At 43.7% G+C, this 21,578-nt stretch overlaps 1 protein-coding gene across 3 annotated transcripts in view; it reads right to left on the reverse strand.

The window, feature by feature from the left end:
• Positions 1-2,092: 2,092 nt before the first annotated feature.
• SCYL3 (SCY1 like pseudokinase 3) overlaps positions 2,093-21,578 on the reverse strand; it is a 614,991-nt gene continuing 595,505 nt past the window's right edge. For all 3 annotated transcript variants that reach the window (XM_044085269.1, XM_044085268.1, XM_044085267.1), the window contains exon 13: positions 2,093-3,844. In XM_044085269.1, coding sequence (XP_043941204.1) covers positions 3,785-3,844 — 60 coding nt within the window. In that variant the 3' untranslated portion in view covers positions 2,093-3,784. The remainder of the gene's footprint in view (positions 3,845-21,578) is intronic.

Below are 21,578 nucleotides of genomic sequence, written 5' to 3' on the forward strand. Positions count from 1 at the left end.
CAACTCTGACACACCCCTGGAGGACCATACTGAAAGGGCCAAAGGAGATTCTGGTCTTTCAATGAATAGACTTGGTAGTTGTCCCACGTAGGGGTCTATGGCAGGGGAATATCTTGTCCTGGGTATTTCCAATATAGGCTTCAGCACCGAGAGGGTGGGCTATGGTTGTATTGGTGCCGATGTGAATGTCTGTTGAGCAGTAGGCGAAGTCAGGGCTGAGCCAGAACGTACAGAGGCTGGCGTCAACAAGGGTGTTGACGGCACTGTTAAAGTTGACGGTGCCGAGGAGGCACTAGGTTGAAGTTTCAGAACCTTAGCCATCGGTTCTGAAGGATGTAAAACCAAGGATTTACATTTAGGAGCCTCTGGAACCGAAGGTGAAGTCGGTACTGAATGGCTTTTCTTCTTTGGTAGGTCTTGTTTGGTGTCTGTCTTGCACAAGGCTTTGCTTAAAGAGAATTTAAGTAAACCTTTTAGTAAGAGCTTATTCCTGTGCTCTGCTAAGGTTCTCTGACTGAACCCCTTACATAAGTCCCAATCCAAATCCAGATGAGGTGCACCTAAGGATTAGACACACAAAAGATGCCTGTTGGAGCTGGGCATCTTTCTATCAAAGTCTTGGCAATGTTTGAATTCTGATGTACCTTCAGGCGAAATGGCCTGTTTATCAGACATGTTTAAGCTAGTCAAAGGGCGAAAAACAAAAATACACACCCAATGATACAGCTGCGTACACACAAAGGAGCAAAAAGGAAAGTAGAGAATGAGGCAAGATCTACCAACAATGGTAAATAAGATTACCTGAGGTAAAAAGGGGCAAGTATTAACGATGGTACTAAAGGAAAACCCAAAAAGGGTTAGAAGAAAAAAGGTAGAGGAATATACAACTATATAGCTATATGTATGTAAAGATAGAGAGAGAAAGAGAAGAGTTAAGGAGTAGCAATTTTTAAAGTTATCTCAATAAAAAAAGAAATTAGAAAAACACTTAGCTGAGCGAAGGCGGACTCATCTTACTGACAGGGCAGCAAATGAGATCTGAGGTAATATACACAGGGGCATTGTGGGTAGGGACTTGGTTTGAGAGTTTTTGGCTGACGCGAGCTGTATAATGGGCGAGCCAGTTCCAAAGATCGGAAAAGATTCCCAACTGTCAAGAATAAAGGAAGATTGACAACATCAGATATATCCTTAGCTGAAGAGAAAATTACATTAGTATGGCAGCCACTAACAAGCATTTTTAAGAGAACAAATGAAAAAAATGTGATGAACACATTTACAGTGATGCAGTGATGTTGGTACTGCAGAAATTAAGAAGTGATTAAAAATTTACATACATTGTTCAGCTTCTATGGTGGTCTTTCAGTCTTGGGATTTCCACAAGCCTTGGAATGCAGTACTTGGAAACCTATTTGGTCTGAATCCACTAGTTCAGTAAAAAGTGCTTATATGTGTACTATTAACTGTTTCCCAAAGTTTCTCACATAGTACCCCACTCAGAACAGCTTTCTGTCTCTATATTTATTTATATATTATATACATTATTTTAAAGCCTGCAATACTATGTTACTTGGAAGAGCTTCGAATGATACTGTAGAAAGAGCGGAAAGATTTTAGACACAAATATCACCTTGGTTATACTGTGATGCAAAACAACATGGTAGTCAGAAATTATATAGAACTTAAACGGCTGAGACTTACTTGCTAAGTATTTTAGCAATTGTGCTTTCTCTTCATGCTATGCTACATTTCATTGTTAACTTTCTCTGCAACTTTATGTGATGTGCCATCTGAATTCCACAGGCCATGTATGGTGATTTTCTCAGATTAATGCAACTGCCTGATAAATACAAAACTAACACAAATGCCAAATCACACGGTTTCAACATTCAATAAAGTGTCATCAATTAAAATTCACTTCTCGTACAGATGCTAAAATATGAACCAATGAAACAAAATAATCAATGAAAACCCATGACTAGTGTGAACCAATAGCACAACACAACAATTAAACAATATAAAGCCATATAGTTTACAAACTAATAGATTTTTTTTTAGAAATGATGTATCCATTTTTATATCCTGCAAAACATTTGTTCTTGAGACAGTCAACAATTTATTTTAGCTCCGTGTGAACATTTTGAAATAAATATATAATTTGGCATTTTACAAAGTCAAACTGTACAGTTATCATTCTAAGACAATATGACTTTAAATATGAAATGAAATTAGAAGGAGAAAGCCTAGGGAAAGAGAAGGCTGAGGTATCAAATGTGACTGGTTTTGCTGTACTATTTGTTTAGGAGAAGGGAAGAAAGACGCTGACCATAGATTTGACAAATCACCTGCCTTGGTGCTGGTATTACTAGCTGACCGACTATCATACACTGCTAACAAATGGAAGGAATATGGTGTGTGTTTGCATTCCATCATAACTATGCACGCAAATGACCTCTGGCTGTCAATAAGAGAAGAGAAAGGTTCTAAATGACTGCAGAGCAGCGGGTTACTCCTGTTATATTCAAGTACCATTGCCAAGACAAGGCCATGACAGGATGGGTCACATGACAGAAGGGGAATGCAGACAAGGCAGTTAATCTGAGCCCAATATGGCAGACCAATATACATTAGTCAGAAAAGGTTAAATCTTAATAAAGGGTGGCTAATATCACAATCAAAATTCACTTACGTCTGAAAATCAAGACCGACCACATTATCTCAAAAAGGTCAACATATTAGAGAGAGAGAGAGAAGGGGGGGGCACATAAAAATGCATAAATCAAAGAAATATATCAAAACTTCAGCATTCCTAGGCCACTATAGTTTAGTATGTTCATTCCAAGGTCACAAAGCTTAGAGAAAAGAGGATACCTAATTTTCCAGTTAAAACACACAAGCAGTACAACCCTGAGTATACCAATTCTGCAATGAAGTGTGGTGGCTGCAGGACTTACTCAACAAATTTAGAGCCGCACAATCTTTAACTTTAACTGGACTGATGCTTCTTTTTAGCTGTCAATGTTACATGCTGTGGACTGTGTGTTTAACATGACTTTTCAAACTGCAGATTTAATGCACTTACTGTGTTCCTCTTGGAGCCATAAAAGGTCAGCTTAATCACAATCTATTTTTCTGACAAGTTTACATTGCCGCAGAGTCAATGACAGCATAGCTTCATAATATCATAGGTAATTACTGATCCAGGAGACCGTTTAGAAGCCCTAGTCAATTTTCCCTACTGCCCCACAGCACTGTTTGGTTAAAAGACTTGCTCAGCGTTACTAAGAAGGCAAAAGGAGGCTGAAGGAATTGAAACGTGAACTACAGGAAGCAGCATACAAAACATTTTAGGATTCTGAAATTTCTGTACTCTGTACATTACAATTTAAGTGCTGGGACTGTGTCCTGAACAGAGAAGGGTCAATATGAAACATGAAAAAGAAAGAGGCTTAAAGGGTCAGCATAACATGTAAATGAAACACCACTTATTAAAAAGAAATTTAAAAGCCCTTATCAGCTACTAACATGGCACATACAACTGAACATATAAAACATATTTAATAGAACTTGTATTTTTAATTATGCTTTCTAATGATAAAAATCTTGATTTTTTTTTTCTGGCCCACATTAAGTTTGCAAAAGTAAGGGACTTTAACCTGTTTATAAAGCAGCAACCGTAAGGTGATTGTGAAAAATGTTTACTGCATATGAGATATTTGCACATTTTATCTTGTTGCATTAACAAGTCTCTTAATGGCTTAGGGTAGGAACTTTGCTGGAAATTTTACCAGCTGTTTACATCCTCTTCCCAGTTAAGTTCTTCTGTCCAGCCTTCACCTTCGACCTGTAAGGTAAATAGTTTGAAACTTGTTATTTTAATCAGCACAACTTTATTAAAATCCAGAAACATTATACTATGACTCATTTAACAGCTCCAGATATTACATTTTACCTACATGGAAATACTTCTAGTAATAAATTTGATTTCTTATTGTTCAGACAATTCACTAGAGGAAAACTACACTTGTGTACACTTACCATAAATGTAGATGTTCAAGTGTATTCACTGTTGCAGTCATCACACTTGGGTTATCTGCCTGCAGGTAGCCCTCAGTCGGCCCGAATACCAGAGTCTTGGGATTTCTGCGCTGGATGCTGTCGCCTCTTCCATGACGTCAGATCATCAGGGGTATAAAACATGCAGCCGACGCCATTACATCAGTTTTTCTTGCCCCAGATGTCAGGAGCCCCCAAAATAGGAAGCAATCACATGGTGTGGAACACCTCCAGTAAAAAGTAAATACCAGTGCCATAAGATATGGCCAAAAAAGAGGATAGGTAGAAAGTATAGAAAAGACAGGGGGCTGGAGGGGGGGTAACCAGGACTGCAACAGTGAATACACTCGAACAACTACATTTATGGTACGTGTACACAACTGTACTATGTTCTTCGTGTTTCACTGTTGCAGTCATCACACTTGGGTCGATTCCCAAAGCTGAGGAAGGGTGGAGGCAGTCAAGAAGTATTAGGGCTGGCTAGCAGGCCTTGTAAGACTGCTGTGGCAAATCCAGCTCTGGATTTAGAAAAGATAGGCAAGTGATAATGCTTGTGAAGGTGTATACAGAACTCCAGGTTGCAGCTTCCAGGATGCCCCTGGTAGGGACTCTCCTGAGAAATGCTGTAGAGGTTGAGGTTGCCCTAGAGGAATGAGGTCCGATCCCCTGTGGGGTAGGTTTTCCAGGGTGTTTGCAGCAGAAATGGATGCAGTGTGCTATCCATTTAGAAATAGTTTGTTTCGAAATGGCCTTGCCCTCTGCCCCTGTAGCAAAGCTGACCAGCAGCTGAAAGGTTTAGTCCTGTCAAGGTAGAACCTAAGCTGTCTCTGCACGTCCAAGGAGTGCAGAATCCTTATCCCTTTATTCTGAGAATTAGGATAAAAGGTTGGTAAATGGATAGATTGGTTTAAAGCCACACTGGATACCACCTTGGGCATAAATGATGGGTTAGTCCTGAGGGAAACCCTGTCCGCATGGAAGATAATGAAGGGTTCCACAGCCATAAAGGCCTGTAACTCAGACACTCTTCTTGCTGAAGTGATGGCTAGAAGTAAGGCTGTTTTCCAAGAGAGGAATTTTAACTCTGCTGTAGCAGCAGGCTCAAATGGGGTGAGCGTGAGCTTCTCTAGTACAAAGTTAAGGTCCCAGGCAGGAGTGGAAGCTCTCCTAGGGGGGTCTTAAATTGTTAGCTGCTCTAAGGAACTGTTCAATCAAAGGGTTGAGAGAAGAGGGGTGGCTCAGTATTGTAATGAGCTGAGATGGCAGAGGCATGAATCTTAATTGATGAGAAGGATGGCCTTTGTGGAGCAGCTCTGCTAGATAATCTAGGATTTGAGGTAAGGTGGGCATGGCTGTGTCCTTCCCTTGAGACTGGCTCTAAGAACAGTATCTTTTTCACTTTTCTGAATAGGATTTCCTAGTATTAGGCCTCCTGGCCTCAAGGACAACATCCAGCACCTGTTTGCTGAGGGTTGCTGGTGATGCATTCAGGGAATAAGCCAGGCTGCCAGGTTCAGGGTTTGCAGCTGAGGATGCAAAATCTGTCCTTCCTGCTGGGACAGCAGAGTTGGGGGGGTCTGATGTAGGTGCCAGGGTGGCACTGCTGTCAGACTGCATAGGAGTGGGTACCAGTGCTGGCGTGGCCAGTCTGGTGCAATAAGGATTGTCCTTGGTCTGTCCTGTTTGATCTTGAGTAGTACTTTTGAAAGGAGGGGCAGAGGGGGAAAGTCAGAGATTGAGAGGTTTTCCCATGTAAAGGATAGGGCATCCACTTTCCATGCTTGGCCGTGGGGAATTCTGGTGCAAAATTTGCTCGGTTGATGATTTGGGGGGGGGGGGGGGCAAAGAGGTCCACTTCTGCATTAGAAGTTTGAATGAGTTGGGTTCCAGCTTCCATTCGTGTGGGTCCATTAGATTTCTGCTTAAATAGTCTGCCAGTGAATTTTGTTTCTCTGCCAGGAATTGAGCTTGCAAGTGCACTTGATAGCTCAAGGCTGTGTTCCACAGAGCCATGGCTAACTTGCAGAGTGGGTAGGAATGAGTTCTCTCCCTGCTTATGTACCACATAACTGTGGTGTTGCCTGTCTTATCAAGAGTTGTCCTGACAGGTTAAAGGTATTTGAAGGCTGTCAGTGCATTCTGTACAGCTAACATTTCTTTTTGATTGATATGCGGGTGAATTTGTCCTGGGCTCCATTTGCCTTGAATGCATTTGCCTGCCATGTGAGCCCCCCATGCATAGTCTGATGCGTCTGTTCTCAGGGTTTGGGCGGCAAAGAGGTTGAGTGAAAGGTAGTCCCTTGTTGTGGTTGTAAGCCTCTGCCCATCAAAGGAACTCTGCCCTTAAGCAAGGAATGATAGGAATCACTGTTTCCAGGTCCCGAGAATGTTGACACCAGAGACTTAAGTACCATTGAAGTTTCCTCATATGCAGTCTTGCATATCGAATTAGTAGAATGCATGAGGCCATGAACCCTAGGGCTTGCAGTATTTTTCTTGCATATAGCTGGGTTTGGGTGGCCAGTAGTTTGAAGTAATTTGTCAAATAAACCTGCTTTTCTGGAATGAGGAATTCCATCTGGGAAGTTGTGTTCAAGCTTGCTCCCAGGAATACAATCTTTTTGGCTGGGCACCAGATGTGATTTCTTTATGCTATACCCCAGAGAAGTTAGGAGTCTTTTTACAAACATCAGGTGCTGAAGTAGCAATTCCTGACTGTCTGCCTGAATCAGGCAATCGTCCAAGTATGGGCAAATTTTAATATTTCTCTGCCTGCAGTATGCAATGGCTGGAGCCAGGCACTTTGTGAATACCCTGGGCGTAGTAGATAAACCAAAGGGAAATGCAGAGAACTGATAGTGCATAGAGCCTGCCCTGAAACGCAGATAGGTCCTGCAAGATTCTCTTATGGGGATGTGCAGATAAGCTTATTTTAAGTCTAGGGTGACTAGCCAGGAGTCCTTGGCTTGCATAGGAAGCAGCTGCTGGAGTGTAAGCATTTTGAATTTCTGTACCACCAGGAAGGTGTTGAGAGTTGACAGATCCAGAATAGGGTGCCAAGAGTTCTCTTTTCTGGGCACCAGGAACAGTCTGGAGTAGAAACCCTGTCCCCTTTGCTCTGTTGGGAAAGGTTGAGTGGCCCTGATACTGAGAAGAGAAAGTACTTGATTTTGGCCTCTGCCCACTGGTTTGGAGGAAGGTCTGGCAATCCGCTTGGGGTTGGCAGTGAGTGGAAGTAGAATCTGTATCCCTGGGATATAATGTTTAAGACCCATCAGGCCTGAGTAATATACTCCGTTTTTTGCATGCAGGGCGAGTTTTCCTCCTAGGGGTGCAAGTACTTTGGCATGGCTGGGAAGGATGAAGGACAAGTCATTGTGAACTTTTTCCATAAGGGGGTGGCTTACCACTCCTTGTTTTTGAGGAGGGAGCACTCCATTGTTTAGATCTGTGCATACCCTGAGATTGTAGGTCTTTGTGGTCTGTTGCCCCTGGGTTTAGACTGAGAAGGTCTGGAAGGGACTGGAAAGGACTAGTTTCTTGAAGGCCAATGCCTACTGAATCTAGGTGGCTGTACCTGTAAGAAATCTTTAACAGTTTGTATAGATTTAGCTTTTTCCTCCATCTTTTTAAGAACAACTTCTGCTTCTGCGCCAAACAAACATTCTTTGTTTAATGTAGCATCTAGTAATTTTGCTTTGACATGGTCTGGCAAGATTTGTTCCTTCAGCCACGCATGCCTTCTCAGAAAAGACCCAGTGACAGCAGCCCTGCAAGATGCTTCTAAGTTATCAAAACCACACTGCAAAGTATGTTTACCAACTTGGTTTGCTGAATGCATTAACTCTTGTAAGTCTTTATTTTTTGCACAATCAGGAATCAACATTTTTTGTTTAATTAGTTCCATAATATGCTGCTGGTACTTCAACATGTGAAACTGGAAATGTAAAGCCCTGATGGCAAGAGTTGAAGAGGTATATACCTTCTTACCCCATCTGTCTAAAGCCCTAGAATCCCTGTCCGAAGGGGTACGGTTTTTGGCTGTAGTAGCCTTAATACCTTTAGGTCCCTGGGAAGTGGTCTCTGGATCCGCAGTGGGATTTTTAAAGAGAAATTTGGGAGAGTCAGGTACTCTGTAGTACCTGTCAGACTTTCTAGGAGCTGGTGGTAAAGTATCAGGGGTAAGACTGGATTCCATGAAGACATCATCTAGGACAGGGGGTATTAGCTAGAGGCCTATGCTGAGGCAAGTCTAAAAATTCCGAGTCTCTTTTTGGACTGTGGGTAATCTTGGCATTCCCAGCGGAAAAAAAAAGTTATGTTCTTACCATAAAGTTCCATGTGAGTTGTTCATCTCACCTTTGTTCTTTACATGTGGGTTCGGAGCCTATCCATTGGCTCTGAGTCGGCCGCTTTCCAAGCTCAAGATCTTTGAGTTAGCTCAAGGCACAGTCCCTATCCCATGATGCTCTCCTACCAACCCCAGATCTAGTTTGCTGAACCAGCAAGAAAAACACACACTAAGCAACAAATTATAAACAATGTACAAAGTACATAACTATTTACAATAGCTAAACAATAATCTGGTTGGAAATAAGGACATCAGCAAGACCAACCAGACCACCAGTCATACCTGTTCTTCATAACCTGGAGGGGGAAGGTGGGAGGGAGTGTAAGAACAAAGGCAAGATGAACAACTCACATGGAACATTATGGTAAGAACATAACTTCTTTATGTGAAGTTGTTCAATCTCACCGTTTGTTCTTTACACATGGGTAGGGTCCCAAACATCCTAATCAGGGGTGGCTAACGGGAGTATATTCCCGAGAACGGTGGAACCAAAGGAAGCCCAGTCCCTGGAGGCCCTGTCCATTTTGTAATGAGTGATAAACGTATGAGGTTTGGACCAAGTAGCAGCGCACAAATGGTGTCCAAAGGTAGACGGGCTGTGTGGGCTAAAGATGTGGAAACAGCCCTGGTAGAATGAGCTTTCACTTCACGTTCTAAAGGTTGTTTAGCTGAAGAATATGCAAATTTTATACAATTAGCAATCCATCTGGACAATGTAACTTTGGATACCGACAAACCTTTCTTATTGTCTGCATAGGAAATGAGTAGTTGATCAGATTTCCTAAATTCTTTTGTTCTAAGTAAAACCTCAATTGTCTGTGAACATCACGCTTATGGAACATGTACTCCATTCTACTAGTATGATGTCTGAAAAAAGTAGGAAGGTCAATAGACTGGTTCAAATTTGCCTCGGAGCAGACCTTACGAAGAAAGGTAGGATTTGTTCTTAAAGACACTCTGTCGGGGTGAAAGACTAGATATGGGGGCCTGATAGAAAGTGCTTGCAGTTCAGAAACTCTACGAGACAAAGTAATACCCACTAGGAAAATTGTCTTCCAAGAAAGGAACTTCAAAGGACAAGAATATGCAAGCTCAAAAGGTGGAAGAATAAGTTGAGACAGCACCAAATTCAGATTCCAGGGAGTAACAGGATGTCTGATAGGTGGCCTAAGGTGATGAGTCCCTTTCAAAAAGGCTTTACATAATCTGTGGGACATAATGCTTGAGCCACTGCATCCCACATGGAAGTTAGATATGGCAGCTAATTGAACCCTTATTTAGAAGCTGCAGCACCATTGTGAAAGAGCGAAGTCAAGAATTCCAGAATACTGTGAATAGGGGCGATACAGGGATCAATACAATGCTGAGAAGCCCAATGAATAAATCGCCTCCATTTGTTATTATAAAGTTTCCTGGTGGAGACTCTGTTACAGGAAACTAAAATATGTTGAACCGCTGGAGACAAATCATGTGACCGGGCTAGGTTGGGAAGTGGAGCAGCCAAGCTGTCAGTTTGAGGGAGACAAGACAGGGGTGAAGAATTCCCGACGAATGAGTCAGAAGGTCTGGCACTGGGTCCAGAACCCAAGGTTCTTACACTTGGTATTGCTGTAGGAAGGGGAACCATATCTGCTGAGGCCAAGATGGGGCTATTAGAATAATAGTCCTTCCCAGGCTTTTGGCTTTCTGTAAGAATCTGGGAATCAGAGGAATTGGAGGGAAGGCATATAGGAGACCTGAGGGCCAATTGTGTACAAGTGAGTCCCTTGGGCTGTCCCCTGGTGGGGGGGGGGGGTACAAGGGGAAGTAGCTTCTGCATTTTGCATTCAGCGGGGATGCAAAAAGGTCACAGCAAGGCTGGCCCCATTCGCGGAATATCCTTTCTGCCACTCATTCTTTGAGGGACCACTCATGGGGCAACAGAATGGCTCTGCTCAGTTTGTCCGCTATCACGTTGGATGACCCGGGTATGTGCATTGCTTTCAGAAAGCGCCGGGTAGATACAGCCCACTGCCAAAGTCTCAGGGCCTCTCGGCATAAGGGGTAAGACTTGGTTCCCCCTTGCTTGTTGATGTACCAGACTACCAACATGTTGTCTGTCTGCATTGCAATCGTCTCTCGAGGTAGAGAGTTGTGAAAGTGTTGCAACACTAGAAACATCGCTCTCAACTCTAAGACACTGATGTGCAAATGAGATTCCATGTCTGACCAAGTGCCTTGGACAGTTCTTCCCTGAAATAGCTCCCCCCACCCTATCAGGGAAGCATCCATGATCACTGTGGCTGTGGCTGTGGGAGGGGGAAGTATAAATGGGTGACCTACAGTAATTTGGTGGCTGTTCAACCACCAGAGAAGGTCCTTTTTGCAAGCATTTGTCAGAATAATCTTGTGTGACACTGGGAGCTGTTGATAAGACCACTGTGTGAATAGTAGCCATTGGGGTATCCTCGTGTGCATTCCTCCCAGAGGAACCGCTATAAGTGTAGCTGCCATGGTGCCTAGCAGCTTCAGGACCTGGAATGCCAGAACTCTCCTTTCCAGTAACAACTGGGACACTTGGGCTTTGCCAAGATATTACTCTTTCTAGAGGCAATCTGACCAGGGAGGTGGTGGTGTCTAGATCTGCTCCTATAAAGGAAATATGCTGCAACAGCAATAAAGCAGATTTTTCAAAATTTAAGGTTATGCCCAACCTGGAACACACGTTGATAGTGTAATCTCTGGCACAAATTAGTTGATGCCTGGTGGTGGCGGTGAGGAGCCAGTTGTCGAGATATGGAAACCCGGAATCCTAAACATCTCAGGTGAGCCGTGACCACTGCCATACATTTGGTGAACACTCTGGGGGCTGTGGTGAGACCAAAGGACAGAGCTCAGAATTAGTAGTGACTGGCCCCCAGCCGGAAACGCAAGTGATCTCTGGATGGCCTGGCCGTTTTGATGTGGTAGTATGCATCCTGGAGATCTATACAGCACATCCAATCGCCCGTTTCAAGAAACGGAAGTATCGATTGAAGCGTGACCATCCGGAACTTTTCCTTTTTGACAAAGGTATTTAGTTTGCAGAGTTCTAAGATGGACCTCCAGTCCCCTGTTTTCTTTGGAACTAAAAAGAACCTGGAGTAAGTTCTGGATCCTATCTGGTCTGCCAGGACTGGCTGGATGACTCTTTTTTTCTAGCAGCCTTTGAATTTCTATGGTTGCTAGATTCCACAGACTGGGTGGAACGTCTGGGATTCTTGTACGAATGGAAGGGGATTCTGAAAAGGGAATGATGTAACCTCTGGTAATTATGCTTTTTACCCAAGAATCTGATGTAATTCCTAGCCAGGCATCTGGGTATAAAGCTAAGTGACCCCCGACTGCCTCCAGAGCAGGACGGTCGGGCCTCCTCTCAGGAGCGCTAATAGGGCTTGCCAAGGAACTGCTCCCTGCCACCCTGGTTCTGCGGTACCCCTCTGCTGCCTGGGCGGCATCTGCCATTATACCCCCCTCCTCTGCCCCTGGAGGGGGGTTCACTACGTGTGTTCTGGAAAGCTCCTTGGGAACTTTGGAACCACATTTTTCCACCTTTCTGCCCTTTGGGGTATGGTCTAGTGGGGGTGGAAAAACGGACTCCTACAGCAGATAGAGTCTTTCCTTCCTGCTCACACCTAGTGAGTGTCTCCTTGACTTTAGGCCCAAACAAGGAAGAGCCATCAAATGGGGTATTAACAAAGGAAGACATGAAGGCTTCCGCAAAGGAGCATAAGCGTATCCAGGATTGTCTCCGCACAGCTATCTTTGAACCTGCTGCCTGGCTCGATTCATCAGTTGCATAAGAAATAAGCAGCATGGACAAGTTCACAATAGAATTAAGGGTATTAAGCGGTGCCGTTACTTTCTCTGAAACAGCATCATCTGTTTTGCCCTGTAGAGCATCTCCAAGCTCTTTGAGGAGATCTCATTGAAGACGAGTAAAGTGGGTCAAATAGTTGAGCGATCTCATTGCAAATGTCGCAGAACTAATTTGTTTCCCGTGTCTGCCCATAGTCCCAGAGTCTTTATTAGGAGGATGAACAGAAGAGGAGGTTTCTGACATCTCTTTCTTGGTGGCCGCCGCTACCACCATGGCATCAATGGGGACTCCTTTTGTAAGAAAAGACCTGTCTTGAGGGGAGGTGATAAATTTGTTGGGCCTCCGAGGGACCGGTTCCATGGAATCAGGAGACTCCCATGCCCTTCAACTGACCAAGTCCATTAATTCGTCAAAGGGCGGAGTAACCCAGGAGGTGGAAGGTTGAGACCCAAAGGCCTTCAGGAGCAATGACTCATCCTCAGTAGGGGTAAGGGACTGCCAGTCACCCCTCTGCCTTAATATTTCCAGGATGTCTGCAAATGAGACATCCTCAGAGGAGGACTGTGGGGACCCTTCTGATTCCTCTAAGTCCGTGTCTGATGTTAAGGATTTCTGAGGGGAATCTAAATGCCTCCTCTTACGCAGTCTTTTTCTGAGGACTTCATCAGTGGGGGCTGTCTGGTGAAGTCTCAGTCAAGCAGGGGTCACCCAATGGGGTTACCTGAGGCTCTGGGTCTCTACGCTTGGTGGGAACCTGTGGTGTAGGGACAAAATGCGGCCCTTTAGGGGAGGAAGAGGAAAGATCTGAAGAGATAAGGGTCTTCGCAGACATGACCCTCCTCATGGCATCGAAGGCACCGGTTTCCTGACCCAAGGAGTCCACTGGTTCCGAAGAAGACGGCAACCTCCCAGGGGCCAAGACCACCGGCTCCGAACCAGAGGACAGAACCGAGCTCATCTGCGCCGAAGCCCAGAGAGGGAGAGTCAGAACCGAAGCATCAGTTCAACTCTCTCCCCCGGAACCAGCGACAGAGTGTCGGCTCTGAGACTCTTCGATCGGAACAGAAGAAGTCAAGGTCGATGGGGCCGAGGGCACAGTAACAGACCTCTGCTCCGAGGGTTCCACCACTATCGGCTCCTCTCTTTCCGGATCCGAAGGCTCAACTGGCCTCGGAGGAGGAGCAGAAATCATGGTGGGGGGGGGGTCGTAGGCTTCGAAGCCAACTGGGTCGAAGATAAAAGCAATTTGGCCAGGGCCGGGTTCACCAAAAGTCTATGCACCACGCGGTCCACATCGATGTCGGAAAGGGTACCAGAAGAACGGGTCGAAGGAGCCGAAGAAGCCACCGACTTAACGATCGGGGACTTTAAAACCTCAGACACCAGCTCCACCACAATGACTTGGCTCTGAGGTAAGATCTCGGTGCACAGTTCTGAAGGCTGTGGAGCCGGCGACAGAGTCTTCCCACAGGTGCTCAGAACAGAAGACTTGTGCTCCGATGACACCTTAAATGACTTCGACCCTTTCGAGGACTTGGAGGTCTGGTCAGTCTTGTCTAATGCTTCTTGGAAATCTGGCTTCAACAGCCCTCTATTGACCAATTTCCTTCGCCTCTCTAATAAAACCCTGCACTAAAGGAATGGCAGATAGAGCAATCTTCTTGTAAATGTAGTGGACCCAGGCAGTACACACAAGAAACATGATTATCAGTGATGGACATCTTTTGTCCACAGTCACACCTTTTAAAACCAGATTTTTGTTTCTCCGACATTATAACAATTACACACAAATATCAGATCCCTGATAACAATATCATAAAATTGAAACCACAAAACTCCTTAGAAAGTTCAGATCCCTGAAATGCAATGTCTATAAGAAAAATGCGACACAAAAACGTTCAAATACACTAATTCTAAGAAATATAAGGGGAGAGGGAATTAAATTTGACAGAGCCCTGTTAAGTAAATGCAACTCAAGAAAGGTTAAAGGCCTAGGAGCAACCACTCTGAATTAGAAGACAAAAATATAACTTTCAATCCACTCACTAAACAACAAATAGAAGAAATATGTGAAGTCTCACAAATATCAGATCCCTAATAGTCTAATAAGAAATTTTTAAATGTTTTAAATATAATAAAGATTACTGGCCCAAGCTTCCTCCGAAGATCATGCGATCCATTGCAGTGGCAAACTAGATCTGGGGTTGGTAGGAGAGCATCATGGGATAGGGATTGCGCCTTGAGCTAACTCAAAGATCTTGAGCTTGGAAAGCGGCCGACTCGGAGCCAATGGATCGGTTTCGAACCCACGTGTAAAGAACAAACGGTGATATTGAACAACTTCACATTGCTCTCTTAGGATAGGCAAGATTTCACAGAAAGAAAAGTCCTCGGGGGGGGGGGGGGGACAAAGGGAATGGAATCCTCTGCATCTGAGTCCTCATAGGTAGATACTGGTATGTCCTGGTAGTCACAGGGGTTAGAGTCAATGGACTCATGGTCTGTAGAATCAGAAGGAAAATCAACTGTTTGCCTTTTAGAGGAGGAAGGCTGGCTTCCCCTAATTTAAGTAATAAGGTCTTTAGCCATTCTAAGCATTTGTTTCTGTGTCATGGGAGCTTGAGAATGTGCTTTGGTCTTCGGTTTCCTAGGCATAGTGCGAACTCTGGGCCTGAGAAATTCGGTAGTCTTAGTCATTAACGAAGTAGTTGGTTTAATACGAACAACGGAAGGTCTGAATACACCCTCAGAAACCGGTGCCTGCACAGCAGCTCCGAACCCATCCAGGGTAGAAACATCCGCAGGTTCCATAGTTGAAGAAGCATCTCGTGCCATAAAAGACTCCAAATGGGTCTCAGTAGAGGCCTTTGAATCTGTAGAAGTAGGTAACAGGGGCTACGAAAGCACCTCACTGAGTACCGGCGGACTGGCGACTTGTTTAACAGAAGCGTTGTCAGCAGTTTTGGACCTATGCGGTCTGTCTCTGTCTTTATCCTTGCGAATTTTTGGAAGATCGGTAGTCGGATGGCTTATCGAAGCCATTTCGGAATACGGTGAATGAGAGCAAAAGAATTTAGTGACAAAAATAGCCTAATGATGAATAGTTTGGGCGTTTAACAAGGCACAAAACCGACAGCGAGGGACATCGTGATCTGGGCCTAAACAGGTGACGCAGTAAGAATGAAAATCTTTGTGAAGTATTTGCTTTCCACAGGCAAGACAATTGTTAACTTTTTCTGACATCGGTTAGTGCAAGAAAAAAGAGATCCCCAACGGGGTACTTAGAAGACTTCAGGTTTGAAACTTAAAAAACAAAAATTTCAGGAAGTGGCCAACCGGCACTTGCGAACTGCTTCTGCTTCGGGCTCCCTCGTGGCCAGAAAAGCTGATGTAATGGCAATGGCTGCATGTTTTATACCCCTGACGATCTGACATCATGGAAGAGGCAACAGCATCCGACACAGAAATCACAAGACTCTGGTATTCGGGCCAACTGAGGGCTACCTGCAGGCAGATAAGCCAAGTGTGATGACTACAACAGTGAAAAACGAAGAACATATACGTAGTTGTGTGAAGTACCACTGAAAACAGTCGTAAAATATCATGCACTGAAGCAAAGTATTTTGAGAAGATGTAAAGGGAAGACCATGTGGCCTGAAAAGAAAATCACATCAGTACGGCAGCCTCTGCCATACATTTTTAAGACAGCAAATGAAAACATATTACTGATCATTGTTGAGTAAATAACAGTATCCCCTGTTGAGATTTCACTCCAAGCAAATGGAATATCTTGAATGAACTGTTCCAATAAAGAATAAAAAATACAAATTGGCGCCAAAACACCAATTTTTAAACTGAGCTGATATACAGATTCTTAATACAATGACTGTTCAGTCCCAAGATAAACGTGTTGAAAAATTTTTCAGCACGTTTATCTTGGGACTGAACAGTCATTGTATTAAGAATCTGTATATCAGCTCAGTTTAAAAATTGGTGTTTTGGCGCCAATTTGTATTTTTTATTCTTTATTGGAACAGTTCATTCAAGATATTCCATCTGCTTGGAGTGAAATCTCAACAGGGGATACTGTTATTTACTCAACACTGGTTCTCTTTTGTTTCCTGTTGAATTTCCAGAGTCTGCCAGGGACATTTGCTTCAATATTTTTTGCAATATTACTGATCATACTTAGAGTGAACTTGAACTTACTGTCAGCAGAAACACCACTGAAAAACGCAAAATAAATGGACTACAGTAGTTAAGTGGTGCTTCAGTCTGACTTCTATAGATGTCTTGCACTAGAAAACAGCAGAGCTGCACAAAGAAAGATAACATCTAGATACTCTTTATAGCAGCTTCTTTTCTGAGGGGTGTTTCCTCAGCTAAGGCCTTAGCAGGCAAGGGAAAATAAATCTGTCCTAGCCAAAAAGTACAGTTGTGTACACTTACCATAAGTGTAGATGTTCGAGCGTATTCACTGTTGCAGTCATTACATTTGGGTAATCTGCTGGCAGGTTGCCCTCAGTCGGCCTGATTAACATAGTCTTGGGTCCTGCGTCGGTTGCTGTCCCTTCTTCCATGATGCCATAAAACATGCAGCCGATGCCATTTTCAGCAGTTTTTCTTGCCCCAGATGTCAGGTGCCCCTCAAATGAGGAGCAATATATATATATATATATATATATATATATATATATATATATATATATACATGTAATTTAGAAAGTACAGATGTGTACGCTTACCATAAATGTAGATGTTTGAGTGTATTCACTGTTGCAGTCATGGGGTAATCTGCTGGCAGGTAGCTCTCAATCGGCCTGAATAACAAAGTCTTGGGTACTGCGTCGGTTGCTCTCTCTTCTTCCATGACGTCAGGTCATCAGGGGTATAAAACATGCAGCCAGTGTCATTTTAATCAGTTTTCCTTGCCCCAGATGTCAGGTGCCCCCCAAATGGGGAGCAAAAAAAAAAAAAAAAAAAAAATATATATATATATATATATATATACATGTAATTTAGAACACAAAAAATATACCTCCACCTAAAAGCAAATACACCAAAAAGGCTTTTGAGCATAGTAAAAGAAAGAAGAGGTATAACAAGAGAGAACAAAGGGGGCTGGCGGGTGGGTAACCCGGGCTGCAACAGTGAATATACTCGAACATCTACATTTATGGTAAGTGTACACAACTGTACTATCTTCTTCGTGTTTCACTGTTGCAGTCATTACATTTGGATAGAATCCCAAAGCTACAGTTGGGAGGATGGAATTATACAGCATTAGGAGCAGCTATAAGGCCCTGCAGAACAGCAGTGGCAAAGCCTGCTCTGGATTTAGAGAAGAGAGGTAAATGGTAATGTTTGGTGAACGTATGAACTGAGCTCCAAGTAGCAGCTTCTAGAATGTCTCTGGTAGGAACTCCTCTGACAAAAGCTGCAGAAGTAGATGCAGCCCTGGTGGAATGGGATCTCATCCCCTTGGGGACAGGTTTACCATGGTGCATGTAGCAGAAACGAATACAATGGCTTATCCATTTTGAAATAGTCTGCTTTGAAATAGCCTTTCCCTCTGCCCCTGCAGCAAATGCCACCAGTAATTGCTCATATTTTCTTAGAGATTTTGTCCTGTTTAACTAGAATCTTAGTTGTCTGTGTACATCCAGTGAATGCAGAATCCGCTCCCCCTTGTTCTGTGGATTTGGGAAAGAAATTGGCAGATGAATGGTCTGATTAAGAGCCACACTGGATACCACCTTAGGTATAAAGGATGGACTGGTCCTGAGGGCCACCCTGTCTGGGTAAAAGATAATAAAAGGCTCCACTGCCATGAGAGCCTGTAGTTCTGAAATCCTTCTAGCTGAAGTGACTGCTAAAAGAAAAGTTGTCTTCCAAGAGAGAAATTTTATGTCTGCAGTAGAAACTGGTTCAAAAGGAGGTAGGGGGAGTTTTTCCAGCACAAAGTTGAGGTCCCATGCAGGAGTTGGTGCTCTCTTGGGAGGTCTCAAATTTTTAGCCCCTCTGAGATACTGCTTTAGCAGGGGATAAGAAAAGAGAGGAAGTTCTGTGTTGTAATGAGCCGAAATGGCAGAGGCATGGATTTTTGTAGCAGAAAAAGATAGGCCCTTATGAAGCATCTCAGTTAAATATTGCAGAATCTGAGGAATATTGGGCATTGCTGTGTTTATTCCTTGTGCTTGGTTCCAGGCACAGAATCTTTTCCATTTAACAGCATAGGATTTTCTAGTACTAGGCCTTCTTGCCTCCAAAATGACATCCAACACAGGTTAACTGAGAGATGTGACTGGTGAAATTAGTTGATTAGCCATACTGCAAGATTCCGAGTTTGGAGCTGAGTGTGCAGAATTTGATAATTCTGCTGAGACAGTAGATAAGGTGTCTGAGGCAGGCATCACGGAAGAAGGTGTGACATATTGTGTGGGAGTGGGTACCAGTGTTGGCCAGACCAGTCTGGAGCAATCAGAATCATTTTCGTTTTTTCCTGTCTGACTTTTAGTAAAACCTTGGAGAGCAGAGGCAGAGGGGGAAAGGCATAGACTGATAGGTTTTTCCAGCTGAAGGATAGAGCATCCACTTTCCTAGCTTTGTTTGATGAATTCTTGTGCAGAATTTGTCCAACTGATAGTTTTGGGGAGAGGCAAAAAGATCCATTGTCCTGGCTCCTCCATTTTTGTGTCAACATGCTGAAGATTCGTGGATCCATTTTCCATTCGTGTGGGTCCATAAGTTTTCTGCTTAGTTCGTCTGCCAGAGTATTTTGCTTTCCTGGCAGGAATTGAGCTTGTAGATGTATTTGGTAAGTCAAGGCTGTGTTCCACAAGGCCATGGCTAGTCTGCAAAGTGGGTAGGAGTGGGTGCCCCCCTGCTTATGTACAGCATAACTGTGGCGTTGTTCGTTTTTATCAGTAGTTGTCCTGGAGGAAGAATGTCCTTGAAGGCTGTCAGAGCATTCTGAACAGCTAACATTTCTTTCTGGTTGATATGTAGGTGCATTTGATTTGGGCTCCATTTGCCCTGAATGCATCTCCCTGCCAGGTGGGCCCCCCAAGCATAATCTGATGCGTCTGTAGTCAGGGTTTGGGTGGTATGGGGTGGAATGAATGACAGTCCTTTGTTTTGGTGACAGATCTCTACCCACCATAGGAACTGCTGTTGCAGGCAAGGAATGATAGAAATCATTGTTTCCAGGCTGTGACAATGTTGACTCCATAAGTTTTTTAGGTACCATTGAAGTTTCCTCATATGCAGTCTTGCATATGGAATTAGTAGGATGCAGGAAGCCATAAACCCCAAGGCCTGCAGAATTTGTCTTGCAGACAGCTGGGTTTTTGTGGCCACTTGTTTGAAGTATGTCATCAACTGAATTTGTTTGTCTGGCGAGAGGTAAGCCATCTGGGCAGTTGTATTCAAGCTTGCACCCAGGAATGTAATTATTTGAGAGGGTACCAGTTGTGATTTCTTTTCGTTTATGGTATACCCTAGGCATGTTAGAAGCCTTTTTACAAATGCCAGATGCTGTAGAAGAGTGTCCTTGTTTTCTGCCTGAATTAGACAATCGTCCAGATAAGACAATCATCCAAATAAGGATAAATTTTAATATTTCTTTGTCTGCAAAATGCAATTACTGGTGCCAGGCACTTTGTGAAGACCCTAGGCGCAGTAGAGAAGACAAAGGGCAGTGCAGAGAACTGGTAATACAAATAGCCTGCTTTGAAGCAGAGGTATCTTCTGCAAGAGTCCCTGATTGGGATATGCAGGTAAGCCTCTTTTAAGTCTAGAGTTACCAACCAGGCATCCTTGGCCAGCATAGGCAGTAACTGTTGTAGAGTCAGCATCTTGAATTTTGGAATATCCAGGAAAGTGTTTAGAATGGATAAGTCCAGAATTGGATGCCATGATTTGCCTTTTCTGGGTACCAGGAAAAGTCTTGAATTAAAAACCTTGTCCTTTTTCCTTTTCTGGTACTGACTGAATAGCAACCATATCCATGAGGGACATTACTTGTTTCTGGGCCTCTGCCCACTGATTTGGAGGCAGATCTGGCCATCCGTTTGGAATTGGCAACGTGTGGAAATGAAATCTGTATCCCTGGGATACTATATTTATAACTCACTTGTCATGGGTAGTTAGATGCCAAGATTGTGCATGGAGTGCTAGTTTTCCCCCCAAAGGGGCTGCCAAAAGATAAGTGCTTGGAAATGGCAGAGGAAAGTCACTGAGACTGTTTACCGTAGGGGGTTGCCTTGCTACTTCCAGACTTAGAGGTGGAGGCACCCCATTGTTTCGTTCTGTAAGTTCCTTATGACTGAAACCTGGAGCCTTTGGAGTGTCTGGGTTTGACCTGAGCGGCTCTGTTGGATACTGGAAAGGACGAATTCTTAGTAGGCCAGTGCCTACTGAACCTGCACTTGTAGGAAATCTTTTACAGTTTGCATAGATTTAGCTTTGTCTTCCATCTTTTTCAAAACTTCTTCTGCCTTATTACCAAATAGACTGTCCTGTTGTAAAGGGGCATCCAACAATTTTGCTTTAACATGATCAGGCAGATTTTGCTCCTTGAGCTAAGCATGTGTTCTCATCACAGATCCAGTTACGGCGGCCCTGCAAGAGGCCTCCAAGGAATCAAAACCACATTGCAAAGTATGCTTTCCAACTTGTTCAGCTGAATGCAATAAATCCCGTAACTCTTTATTTTCCACACAATCAGAAATCAACATAATTTTATGTTCCAGTAAGCCCATGACATACTGCTGATATTTAAGCATATGAAATTGACAGTTTAAAGCCCTGATTGCCAAGGTTGCAGACGTGTAAACCTTCTTACCCCATCCATCCAGCGCCTTGGAGTGTCTATCAGAAGGGGTAGGATTTTTTGCAGTAGAAGCCTTAACACCCTTGGGACCTTGAGAAATTGTTTCAGGGTCAGCAGTAGGGTTTTTAAAAAGAAACTTCTGGGAGTCAGGAACTCTTTAATATCTGTCTGGCTTACTATGAGCCAGAGGCAGGGAATCAGGAGCCATGCTGGATTCTGAGAAAACATCATCAACAATGTCTAAAACTGGAGGTATAGCCAAAGGCCTATGCTGAGGAAGAAGAATGAAATCCCTAAGCCTCATTTTGGATTCTGAGAAATCCTGACACTCCCAAATGAAAATGTTCCCTTAAGGTACGCAAAGTTTCTCCAAAAGAAAATACCTCAGGAAGAGAAGCAGAAGGGATGGATTTTTCTGCATCAGAGTCCTCATAAGGTGGAACAGAAAATTCCTGATCAGAAGAGGAATCAGAAGAAATGGAAACCTGATCTGAAGATTC

Source organism: Protopterus annectens, chromosome 10.part0 (assembly GCF_019279795.1).
Source record: "Protopterus annectens isolate FY-2018-M chromosome 10.part0, PAN1.0, whole genome shotgun sequence".
In the NCBI taxonomy this organism is placed as follows: Eukaryota; Metazoa; Chordata; order Ceratodontiformes; family Protopteridae; genus Protopterus; species Protopterus annectens.